The sequence below is a fragment of the Quercus robur genome, chromosome 9 (assembly GCF_932294415.1).
Source record: "Quercus robur chromosome 9, dhQueRobu3.1, whole genome shotgun sequence".
NCBI lineage: Eukaryota > Viridiplantae > Streptophyta > Magnoliopsida > Fagales > Fagaceae > Quercus > Quercus robur.
In genome coordinates, this window is record NC_065542.1 from 48895342 (window position 1) to 48908157 (window position 12816).

Genomic DNA, 12816 nt, shown 5'->3' on the forward strand with positions numbered 1-12816 from the left:
TTTCACTCCCCTTAAAAAAACAGAAGAGGTAAGAAGCCAATAAAACTCAGGTAGGATAAAATAAAGAAAACATCTTCAAGACTATTTTATTTTGAAAACATCTTTTAGAATATCCAAAACTTACTGCATAGATAAAAACCAAGCATTACAGAAAAATACTTCAAGAAATGAGAATAAATTGGAAGGTACACATCAGAATTTGTGCTGAACCTAGGAGAACAACTTGCTGCAAGGTTTCTTGAGAAGAGACCCTTGTTTCCTAAAAAGTGAAAGCTAAAAAAGAAAGAAATATATGAAATAAAGAAAACACAGAGCACAAATTGGAAGCAGAAAGTAAAATGAAAATAAAAAACAATTTGTAGTTTTGGTTTTCAGATGGTTCTAGGTTTTTATGCTTTGAAGTTGTGTCCCCAAAACCAAACACAACAATTAATAACAGAAAACAGAGAAGCAAATTGGACTCCAATTTTTGTCAAAGAGCATAAAATTGTATCTATTTTGTCAAAAACTTGCTTCTTTGTCATTTTGATCCTGTAAGTTCACATTTGCCCTCCCCAAATCCCCATAGGTCCTTCATTCCATAACTCCTATCAAATATTAAAGATTTCTTTTTAATACTAAAAAACTATTAATTTAAAAATAAAATAAAAAGAGTAAAAACATAAGTAACATAAAAATCTGAATTTAATCCAATTTAATGAAAATACCCCGACCAAAATCATATTTGACTCCAAATTTAAATAACCAAAAAACAGAAACCATCATGGTTTTAAAAACCGAACCGGACATAGAACCGTTTTTTTTTTAAATTTCCGGTTCAACCCTAGTTTTTGACCAGTTTTCGGCCGATTTTCCGGTTGTTGACCGGTTATTGACCGAGTTTGGGGCTTTTAACCGGACCGGATTGGCTCCCGGTTCCCGGTTGAACCGGTTAGACCGGCCGGTCCGGTCCGGTTTTTAAAACAGTGGAAACCATACTAGTGGAGAGTACGGGTTTGATAGAGGTAGATGCGTGACTGTCGTCTTAGTTTTTCCACTCTCCACTTTCTATTTCTGACCGGATTTCTCTTTGTCGTTCACCCTCCAGTTTCTGACACAATTCTACACTCCCACGTTTAGATTAAAAAAAAACACTCCAATGCCACGGAAATACCCTATAATTTATCTAATAACCCTTCTTCTTCTCTAATGACCCAGATAGCAAATATCTAAAGCTGTCCATTGTGCATTACAATCAAAAGGGAAAGAGAGTAGAGTTCATCTGAACCATACACCATCTGTTCCCTTGCTAGATTTAGACTACCAAATCGCTGGAACTGACATCAACGATGGTAATTTTTTTCTCAATTTTGTAGGTTTGGGTATAAAACGCTACTTTTAATTGAGTTTTTTTGTTGGGTAGATTTAGATTTGATTCGTTTTTGTTTTGGGTTTTTGGAATCTCTATCAAAATGATTGTCTTCTCAATTTTAGATATTTGCTATCTGGGTCATTAGAGAAGAAGAAGGGTTATTAGATAAATTTTCCTTGAATACTTGGTACTATTTAGTTAGGAATGATGATTGTTAAATCGTATTAATGTTATAGGTTATAGCATCTTATAACACTGATCTTGAATGCCATTTGATATTCTATTATGAATTAAACCATCAAAAAGGGTTAGGATAAGTGTATTAGTCAATAAAAAAAAAACAACAACGAAAACAAAGATATATCATCTATCTTAACATTTATTTAGAGATTATTTTTGTGTAATGTGTAATGAGCATTGACTTTACTGTGCGTTTGTTGAGTTTGCAGCATCTTTACCTGTTTGATAAAATGTGTTTGAAATTGCAATTTATTACTGTCATTATTTTTTTCTCCCAAATGTAAGACTAATTGGAGTGCAATTTGTTGGGTCAAAATTTGCTGAATTATTTGTTGGGTCTTAATTTCACTAATTTTTGCATATAGGCTGAGGCTGCTGTTCTTCCTATTAAATAAGTAGTGTTGTACTCAAAGTTGTTGGTTTGTAAGTGAATGGTTTGATTCAAGTGCTAATTTTAGGATAGATCAAGATGTTTTTTCATATCTAGGTGTGAGTAGACTCAAGTTTGAATTGGTTTTTGTTCAGGATTCAATTGACCTAAAACACTATAATGATTCCATTAATCTTTTTCAATCTTCTTCCGATAGCCAAATAGATACCTCAAAACACTTTTTTTTATTAGCTGAATTTGGAAACTAATATTCTGTTTGGTTGTAAGGGAGATGAAAAGGAAAGAAGAGAGGAAAAAGTAAGGGAAGGGAAAGGGAAGAAGAGAGAGTTGTACATAGAAGGATTGTATTAAACAATTTCTTCAAAAGAAAGGTCTTCTTTGAAAAAATAATGGGACCATCTGAAAGATTGTGCTAAGAAAATTTCTAGAACACAACTTTTCTCAAAATTATGAGTTGTGAGAAAAGCATGAAACTTCATCAAAAAAGAAAAAAAGTATGAAATATTGGCGAATCGATCAAATTGTGTATTCTCACTTTTTAATAGGAAACTGAAAAATGAAAACACTTACCATCACAACACATATTAATATAGACTTAATGAAAGAGGTAAAAAAAAGCTAAATGCAAAGTTAAAGCGTCATTTGGCAAGATCTCATACACTCTCATATGAGGTCTCTGCTTTTATATATACTAGTGTTTAACCCACGCAATGCACGGGATCATTTTACGAATTAAAATACTTTGCATTCAACATAAACTTGGGTTGGCGCAGGAGCCGCCTGACAATGTTGTGTACGATGATAAACTGCATAGAATAGACTTACGTGGGGAGGTGGAAAAGAATTGGAGGGAGGAGCATGGACCGTATATCCTTTCATGGGATATGAGACAACAACAACTTTGTCATGCACCTCCTCAGATTGGTGAGATGCCCTGCGATCATGCCTATTACAGCTGGTACCGTTCGGTCACTCGAAAGTATGTCGACCGCAACAGCGCTAAATTAGATATAATGGTAATGTGTTCTAATTAGATTTTATTGCCTGCTTCGTTTTTCTTGAGTACACGTACAAACGTAGAATTAATTGATTTCTTTTTTCAGCAAATCTGGTTTGATTTGACTGACATCCAATTAAAGACTTTTTGTTACATATAGTATTCTAATAAAACTGTTAGTTCTTAGTTGAGTATTTGAGTAGATTAATAAGTACTATATTATTCTGTGAGGGATTTCACAATTTGCTCCAATACCAATGAGCTTGGTCTGCGATCGAATGCTATAAAAGATATGTGCCCCCTCATCCTTCACCAATTGGTAGTTGGATGGATTGGTAAGGCACATGGTCCGACATATTCATTCATTAATTGATACATAAATGTCTCAAATCTGATGGTACTGGCTCTATCTCCGTTTCAGATTGAAAGTCATTTAGCGCTGTTGGAGATGCTTCCTGAAGGTAGCCGAGCTCACAACCATGTCCGGCACCTCCTAAATAATGTGGCTGGGCTTGGTGGTGGTCCTGCAGCCGATGCCCAGGCAAACAATGGGCATGACACTGAATCAGCAGCTACTGCAACCCCAAGCACAAGCGCAGCACCCGTAAGTACACCGACCCGTGGTTTGCGTGCTACTGCAAGTCCAAGTACAAGTGCTAGTAGGGGCCGTGGTTGGCCTGCTACAGCAAGCCCAAGCACATGTGCACCTAGGGGCCGTGGTCGACCTGGTACAACAAGCCCAAGCACAAGTGCACCTAGGGGCCATGGTCAGCCTGGTACAGCAAGCCCAAGCACAAGTGTAGCTACAGGCCGTGGTCCACGTGCAACAACCCCTCGGGTTGTAACTACTCCTTCTTTACCTGCACCCATCTCGCACGTATCTCCTCAGCCCGAGGTCCATCCACCCATCCCAGATGCATCTCCACCCATGGTAGATGCATCTCCTCAGCCCGAGGTCCCTTCACCCACCCCACCTTCGCAGCCTAGATTTGATCTCGGTATTAATTTTCATTTGACCCCTCCTATACACCCCGAGACACCCTCATACCCACCCACCTGCTCCAGTGCACCCACCATGCCCATAGACCCACTTACCTCATCCTCATCTGACCCTCTAGGACCTCCAGTTGGGATTGACACTGCACAGCCAACTGTTGATGTACCGGACGAGCATCCCCCTCCTCAGCCCTCACCCCCACAAGGTAGACCGCAACGTGCTAGAAGAGCACCCACTTGTGGGACAGGTGGACACAAAATAGGATGTGCAAGCAGCTCTATGGTATGATAACATTAATTACAATGTAATGATATATTTTGTAGTTCACTTTATTCTTATCATTACACCGAATATTGATTCTATGCATCTAATGTCTTTGCAGCCTAAGGATGATGCCCCGCAGCCTCCTCCCCCGCCCAAACATTACACGAGGGTTAAAAAACGCAAAATTGGTGAACCTTGAAAAAGAGGTTTGTTAACTACCTTGTTTATGGCGTGGTAATAGGATCTAACTTCCTCCCACAACTATCTTGTTTAGTGGTGTCACCTTGTTGAGATTCATGGATGCCCAAGGTGGTATTCATTTTTAATATGAAATGAGTAATTAGCTATCATGAAACTTGAAGAGAAGCATATCTTGTTTCAATTGATTTTTGTTTCTCACTTGTGCTGCAAGAGGGTATTGTTAAAGTGTGTGTGTGTGTGTTTTTTTTTTAATTTTTTTTTTTTTTTTTGGTGGTATGGTGGAAATGATGTTGTTTCAGATCTGCCAATGCATTGATGTCTGTGGTGGTTGGTGGTTGGTTGAATCTGTTGAAGAAGGAGCTGTTGGTTCGAATGTGTGGGTGCTCCCATGAGTCAAGAACAGAAGTGAGGGAAGCAGGAGAAAGGCTCTGATCATGCTGAGAAGGTTGTCGTTGCTGTTAAGGCATCGAAGGAAATTCCCAAGACTGCTCTGGTGTGGGCCTTGACCCATGTTGTTCAACCTGGAGATTGCATTACATTGCTTGTGGTTGTTCCTTCACAAGGTTCAGGTATTTTTTTCCTTGTCCCATGCTGATTTTTTCTCCTTTACTGCTCAAATATTAATTAATTGGTAGTGATATACAAGTTAATGTTACCTTTTCAGCATTGATCACTTTCTTTTAATCCCTTGTGTGCCTAATTCTCTAAGGAAAGGCCATTGTTATGTTAATTTTGTCTTATGTCAAAAGTGCTACAGTTTGATCACTAACAGTTGAGTTAGTATTGATTGAATGTATCATCTGTAATGATATAAAATGCACTTGATCTTTTTCTTGTTCTGTTTCTTGGGTTCTTGGCCTGATGCTCAACAGTTTGTGGTGAGGAAAATAAAATGAAATCTCTTTTTTCTTCTATTTATTTATTTGGTTTTCCTGTTTGGCTGCAGAGGAAAAGAAAGAAACAGGGAAAGGACTGACAGGGAAAAGAGATGGAAAATGTCTTTTTGGTTTATGCTTTTGTTTGCTTTGGTTAATAATGAAGTGAAAAAAAAAATGGAATTAGAATGTGGACTCTTGGATTATGAACCAACAAGGGTTTTGGGATTTTTTTTTCTTTCAATTCTATATGGGCTTTTCATAATTATTTTATGACCACATTAAAAACGAAAGTGAAATGTTTGGCCTTTAGTTCATCATCATTTAGGACATTCAAGTGAAAATTAATCATTTTATGGCTTTTTCAGCAAATGGTTTTGAGTATGATGCTGATAAAAATGTTTGGTCATGGTCATCAGGAAGAGGCGGCAGGATTGGGAAAGATGAGGCATAAGAGATTGGTGAATCTGATTGGTTGCTGTGCTGAAGGAGATGAACGACTTTTGGTAGCTGAGTACATGCCCAATGATACGAGGTCCAAAATATTTTTCCATTGTATTACTCAATATCCTAATTTTCAGCTTCTTTTGAGCTCATAATAGGACTTAAACAGATAAATAGTTGCAACTGATAAAATGGACCTCTTTTACTGACACTTTCTCTGTACGAAAGATCTGCTTTATTCTCTCTCTTCCTCTCTCTTCCCATATAAATGAACTTTAATGGCCTGAGCTCAACCTGTGAGTATATTATTAGAAGCTGCAATAGTAAGTACAATGATTTGTGCTTTTGCCATTATGATATTGTAAATAACTCTCCTTTCCTATATAGCTGCCAACTTTCCGAATCTGAAAATCAAATCAATATTGTTGTGTTTGAAGCTTTCATGTGGTGTCCTATCTGCATTTAGTTTGGTTACTTTCTTTCTGCTAACACTCAAAATTGCTCAGAAATCAAAATTGATTTCATTCAAAATTGCTGGGAGTCACCTAACAAATCAAAATTGATTACTCAACTTGCTGAGAAATCAAAATTGATTACTATGTAGTAAGTTATGACCTTATTGCTGAGAAATCAAAATTGATTACTTAACTAAATGTTCCACTCAACTGATTCCACGAAGTTTCACTGATTTTGATTTTTTGAAATTTTCAGATTTCATGAAGCCAGGACACGATCAGTACGTTTATTTGTATTTGCATCTAAATTCTTTTGATATAAAGTTAAAAGGTTGTAGTGGCTTGACAGATGTCGTGTGAAAGGCTCTCTATTAGAAGTCAATGATAGGTTAATCAAGCAGCCGGGATTGCTTAATTCATCGGTGATAATAATTAACCTTTTATGCTAACTCAAAGTTCCTATAGTATAATTAGTTGTATAATATATCTGTCTTGAATTATTGCTGCACTTCAAGTCCTTCTCTGGTTTATAATCATTTTTCATATTACATGTTTACATTAGCTTTTTCACTGGGCAATTTTCAAATTTTTAGAAATTGCAGCATTGTGCTCTTGACTGTCATATTCTAGAGTACAAATTAGTACTAGTTTGCGTCTAGGAGATGGCTTTCTATAGGGTACTTGGGGAAAATATACAATCTCTTCATGCTGCGTTTGTGCATGCTTGGTGTTGTGTTTGTAGGTTACATATGATTTTTTTTGTTTTTGTTATAAAGGAGACTTATAAGACAAGTTTTTGAGATGTCTTAGTGTATAGAAAATCAGTTGATTGACACCCAAGGAAATAAGAATTATTATATGAATGGGATGAGAAGTGTGGTGGTGGCCATGTAGAATTAGGACCCGTTTTGTTGGTTGGCTTGTGCCAAGACAGTACCTTGCACTTCTCATTTGTTTGAATGTTGCATGGATTTCCTCAGATGTCTCTCCTTGCTATAAAATTCTATAGGCAATTTGTTGTTGTTTTACTCCTAGGGTATCAACTAGTGCTGTATCTTTATACACGGTGAAATATAATGATTACTGTTTGGAATGTATATAAGCATGGTTGCAATTACATCTCAATCTCAACCAAGCACTTTGTGATTTCAGTCGCCCAAGAGTCTTGTGTAGCTCAATTGGCACATCCTGGTGTTTCTAATGGAGTTAAAAAGAAAGAGCTCGCTTGATCAAGAAACTTGCAAAGATTAAGGAAGAACAGGGGCTTATAGCTGAAGCTGCAGATTTGATGCAAGAAATTGCCTTAGGTTTGGGTTGTCTCATTTGGTGATAGCTTTCTTAAATGTTTAATTCTTATTCAATAAATCAATCAATGGTTGGAGTTGTCCACCCCTTTTTTTTCATATTACACTTTTTGACTATCAAGCTCTACAGGTGGAAACCTTTGGTGCAATGGCAAAAACTGGAAAAATTGCATTTATTCTAGAACAAGTATGTGCCTCTTTTTGTGTTGTTTTTATTATTCTCAGCACTTGTTCATTACTGAAAGGTTTTTTTTTTTTTGGTGGGGGGGGCGGGGGAAGTGTTATAAAACTGATGCTAACTGCATGTAACTTGATTCAAAAAACAATTTGCAGGTACGTTTGTGCTTAGACCACCAGGATTATGTTCGTGCCCAAATCCTGTCAAGGAAGATCAGTCCAATAGTTTTTGATATTGATACTTCAAAAGAAAAGAAAAAGCCTAAAGAAGGTGACAATCTTGTTGAAGAGGCTCCTGCTGATATACCATCTCTGTTGGAGTTGAAGCGGATTTACTATGAACTAATGATAAGGTAGAGTAGTTCTTGCATTTTCTGTCTTCACTGCAATTTTTAATTATTCTTCCCATAAATTTCTTTGTGCCTCTTTTCAGATGTTGATTCCTTCACAAAGTTTTTATTGAAGGTTTATACAATGTCAATTAAAATCTTGAATCCTTGCATGCAATAATCTTTTGTGGCTGCAGTAAATGTTAAAGCTTTGTTTGTTGTGGTGAAAGTATTTTGCACTGTACAAGGTTTCAAGCAGAAAATTTCCCAGAAATTTGAGTGTGGATTTGACATTATTTTTTTAAATGGGAAAAAAAAAAACCTATAGGGAGAAGCTTAATTTTAATTAATTATAGGGCCTAGGGCCTATATCCTATAGGCTATAGTTTCCTTACTACCTTCCAGAGAATCATATTAGATGCTTGACTTTATTATGCTCAATGAAAAATACGAAACATTATTCTGGTAACTAGTTGTTCAACTTTCCCGCAATTGTACCTGCTTTCTTATTGATCGAATATATTAATGACCTAATGCTCAATGGAAAATTCCATACATTATTATGGTACTGTTTGTCTTCTTTCTACGACAATATCAGATTGATCACTTGGACTTATTTGGCATTGCCACTAGTCAAGTTGGTTTTAGCAGTAGTACTTATCTACTTTGACTGCTATGATATAGTTTCTTATCTGGTTCATGCCATTTGATGTGATGAAAGCTGTTGTAGAGATGATTAGTTGTCAAGTTTAAGAAGGGATTTTTAAATTTTATTGCTAGATTGATTTACGATGTGAATGAAAGGTGACAACTGAACTTGCATATGAGCTCCATGAATTCCATATGTTGCACATGCTTATACTATCTGAGGATTGGTATGAAGGAATAATATAAGTGATTAAACAACCAGAAGCCCTAACACTCTTGACCACTTTTGATACCACCACCTCCGTTACTATTTCTTCATAAACCATGTCAATGTTGATGTTCTGGAAAGATGGCTGAATGAAGACATTATACTTTATCTTTTCCAGAATTGATTCGTATCAGCTGTCTTAATGGTCCTCCATGTAATGATTATATATTTACTTTAAATGCAAATTAACACACGTCTTATGCCAGTGTTTCATCAACTTTGAAGGTATTATACCCATAACAATGATTACCTTGAAATTTGTCGTTGCTATAAGGCAATTTATGACATTCCATCTGTCAAAGAGAACCCAGCACTGTGGACTCCGGTAAAGCTTCTTTTCACTTCATCTCTTCCTTTATACTCTTAAACTTCCTCTTGACATTGTTCTACATGTAGGTCCTGAGGAAAATCTGTTGGTTTTTGGTTCTGGCACCTCATGATCCAATGCAATCAAGCCTTCTTAACTCAACCTTGGATTATAAGATTCTTTCTGAGCTTCCAAATTTTAGGTACATATTTTGATGTTAGTGTTGCTTGTGCATCTACCACTGGTGTACTTATTCAGCATCTGCTGTTAATGTTGGTTGATGGCTGAGGTTTTCCCTTTTTTGTTGGGGGCTATACATAGGTTGATGTTGAAGGTGGCCGTCATACTGCTTTCTTCTCAAATTATATGCCTCAATTTTACATGAGGACTGCAGATATAACTGGGAAGGTGGAACTACCTGAAAGCGTAAAGATGGTGATGCCTGGTGATAATGTGACTGCAACTTTTGAGCTAATGGCACCTGTTCCTCTTGAAGCAGGTTAGACTTATTCTTAAATATCATTTATATATATATATATATATATATATATAAAGAATCAGATTAACTTGAGCCACAATTAAAATTATTCAAATTTCTAAACCCAGAAGTAAAAATCTACCAAAAGTGATTTTTTAGTTACTAATTTATCTTGTGTTAAACTCAAATTTTAACTATAAAATTGGATCTATTCTTTACTAAATTTCTTTTCTTGAAATAATATTGTATCAGCATAATTTTTATGTAAAGATTGCATTTTCATTTCTTTAATTAGTAATTACAACCTGTGTGCCTTATAATCAACAAATCATACGATTCAATGAAGTGGATGTTTTTGGCTGCTGGATAAATGATGCTTCTTCAGAATCTATTTGTACCTAGTGCTTAGTTTTGAAATGATTTTCACTTGGTCATGAATAAGCATTTAAACCTTGGTCATTGATTTGATTAAGTTGATTTCAGAAGGTAACTGATGCTATTAAGTCTGTGTGATCAAGAAGACTAATAATCTAATGTGGGTGTCTGTGGAAGCCATTTTTATGTTCAGATGGATCCATTTGGGTGCAGGGAAATCTTAAACTTCCTTTTTTTTTTTTTTTTTTTTTATAGGTAAAAATATAGCGGATTTGACATGGCCTAATGGCTAAGGGCATTGTATGAAAGTGATGTTGAATTTGACTTGATGGTTGCTTATAGGAAAATCTCTAATGATGTTTTCTGGAATTTCTTAAGTTACTACCTGGAAAGAAATCCTATGTATATGATGTAATAATTTTCATTTAATTCAATTCATGCTTTTCCATTATGGCATCTTTACAAATCCCGTATCTGATATTGTGGAAGTTTTTAACATATGGCTATTTGTTTGTTGGTTTAACAGGACAAAGATTTGCTTTGAGAGAAGGTGGTAGAACAGTTGGTGCAGGGGTTGTCTCAAAAGTAATTGGCTGAGAGGGCAGTGCACTTCCTGTTGAATTTTTTGTGTCCTCTCATTTGTGGAAAAGTGTTAATAGAGAATGAGGGTGCACTTCTAGTGATAATTGCTGACTTGTTAATAGCATTTACTTTATTGCTTGTTCTTTGACATTTACAGTGAAAATAAATTGGATATTAGATTGGAAATTTCTTGGAAGTGCAAATTATCACAAGATATTCTTGTTCACTTCAGCAGTAATTTTTCTGTTCATATTTGAAAAAAAATAAAGTTATCTCTATCTCTCATATGTAGCTTTTGAAGAATTTTGTTGTGCAATCTATGTTCACTACGAACCATCTTCTTGTTATCTATGATTCAAAGACAAATTTGTAAAGTTAAAAAATTACAATGTGTTTTATTTATAAATTCTGGTCCCAATTAACTGGTTTCTATGGTAAATTTCTCTCTCCTTTCTTTTTCTTTTATTTTTCTTCTATTTCATGTGCCATGACTTTTTGGCTAACCAGTATTGTGCTGAGAAACTCCAACCTTGTACTTGCATTCATTTAAGATGGTAATATATAACTATTGACTTCCAACAACTGAGCTAATTATGTTTCATGAACTGTGTTTTTGTTGTCTATTGAGCTTTCCCCTTAAAACCAAAAGTTAGAAGGAAAAAAAGAAAAAGAAAAAGAAGAGGATTAAGATCTTAAAAACTCCATGGAATTTTTATAATCATATCCATTCATATAATTTGATTTCAGTGCAAAATATGCTGCTGGTTTATAAGTTTTAGCCCATTAGCAATTTTAGTCCTTAAAACTAAAAGTGATTACATTTAGTTCTTAACAATTTATAGTGATTGGTTCGAGTCCTTAAGAAAGATAAAGTGATATTTTCAGTAAGTAAAGTGATATTATTAGTAACAATCTGATTGAAACGCCCCGAATAAGTCCACGATTCGAACTCAGAGAAAAGTAATCTAATCACCGCTTGCCACATGTCTAAGTTGTGTCGAAGTGTGACTTTTTGACATCCCCCCCCCCCCCCCCCAAACACCAATCTTCTTATAACAAAAAATTCATTAATGAAATTTAGTATAATGTTTTACTTGATTCAAACATTTAAAATCACTAATTGAATTAGTTATCTCAACCAAAATTATGGCAAAATATAATCTAACAATAAAATATTTGCAACATTGATTACAAATATCACTCACCTTTTTAAAGAGTCCACTTAATGTGTCATCCTTCTATATTTTGTGTTGAGCTAATATTCCTCTTCTCGACCTTGCTTGAAGTCAATGCACCTTTAAGTTTTTTGTTAGGTTGTCCAATATTTAGAGAAGCTTCTTCTTGGACTTTTGTAGTTACCTTTTTAACAAATACCAATATCGTGACCTTTAACTCCAGCTAAGTGTGCTTTAATCCTTGTAGCACCCCAGCAAAACTACATTCACAAAACTTACATTTGAAACGACTATTTAGTTCTTCATTATACTCCCAAAATCGATCTTTCTTTCGAACCATATTTCTTTTGCCTTACAATAAATGGATAAAGAATATAATATTAGAATATGAAAATTGATAGTAAAATTGGATCAATAGAAGAATAACAAATAATTTAAAATAAATGGATCTATAGAATTATAAAAATAAGCTTTTTCATGAAAAAAGAATAAGCTTTTTCTAATTTTTAAAAAATATTATATAATTATGTTATGTCTTTTTCTCTCTACACTCTATAGCACATACATATACTATAATTATAATTAAATCAAAATCATATTAACTTTTTGTACGCGCCTAAATTTTAAAGGCTAGATAAGCTTCTTATTTTCTTTTCTTTTCTTTTTTTTTTTTTTTTTTTGACAGAAAAATAAGTTTCTTCTTGAACAATTTTAGTAGTTTTTTACAAATAACAAGATCAATAACTTCAGCCAGATGTGATTTAATCCTTGAAATACCTCCATCAAACTTATGTTCACAATACTAACCAAAAAAAAGCTCATTTGTACAAAAGAAAAAAAATTGTGAGATTTAAAAAAAAATAAAAAATCACAAAAAAAAAAAGAAAAGAACTCGAGTGTTTGAAACTCAAGATTCTCAGTGGAACTCGAGTCTATAAAACTAGAGTTCCACGGAAGA

General features: G+C 34.9%; 2 protein-coding genes across 11 annotated transcripts in view; both read left to right on the forward strand.

Moving 5' to 3' along the window:
- Nucleotides 1-12816, forward strand: part of LOC126698846 (G-type lectin S-receptor-like serine/threonine-protein kinase RKS1) — a 141335-nt gene that overhangs the window by 7405 nt on the left and 121114 nt on the right. The window lies entirely within an intron of this gene.
- Nucleotides 1010-11132, forward strand: LOC126698853 (26S proteasome non-ATPase regulatory subunit 12 homolog A-like). 7 transcript variants are annotated; one of them, XM_050396361.1, is made up of 15 exons: nt 1010-1331; nt 2756-2998; nt 3401-4258; nt 4359-4446; nt 4741-5010; nt 5736-5851; nt 6472-6496; nt 6565-6637; nt 7368-7522; nt 7650-7706; nt 7853-8049; nt 9148-9266; nt 9338-9450; nt 9570-9747; nt 10628-11132. In XM_050396361.1, exons 1-4 carry the CDS (start codon nt 1329-1331, stop codon nt 4437-4439), a joined length of 1185 nt encoding a protein of 394 aa, XP_050252318.1. In that variant the 5' UTR covers nt 1010-1328; the 3' UTR covers nt 4440-4446; nt 4741-5010; nt 5736-5851; nt 6472-6496; nt 6565-6637; nt 7368-7522; nt 7650-7706; nt 7853-8049; nt 9148-9266; nt 9338-9450; nt 9570-9747; nt 10628-11132. The 7 variants fall into 7 exon arrangements, with proteins under 7 accessions (XP_050252318.1, XP_050252315.1, XP_050252316.1 ...); XM_050396358.1 differs by having other exon boundaries at nt 6472-6637; XM_050396359.1 differs by having other exon boundaries at nt 6472-6637; nt 9167-9266.

Coding starts and splice junctions, on each gene's coding strand:
- LOC126698853 (XM_050396358.1), top strand. Junction 2,999..3,400: donor GCGCTAAATTAGATATAATG/GTAATGTGTTCT, acceptor TCTCCGTTTCAG/ATTGAAAGTCATTTAGCGCT. Junction 4,259..4,358: donor GATGTGCAAGCAGCTCTATG/GTATGATAACAT, acceptor ATGTCTTTGCAG/CCTAAGGATGATGCCCCGCA.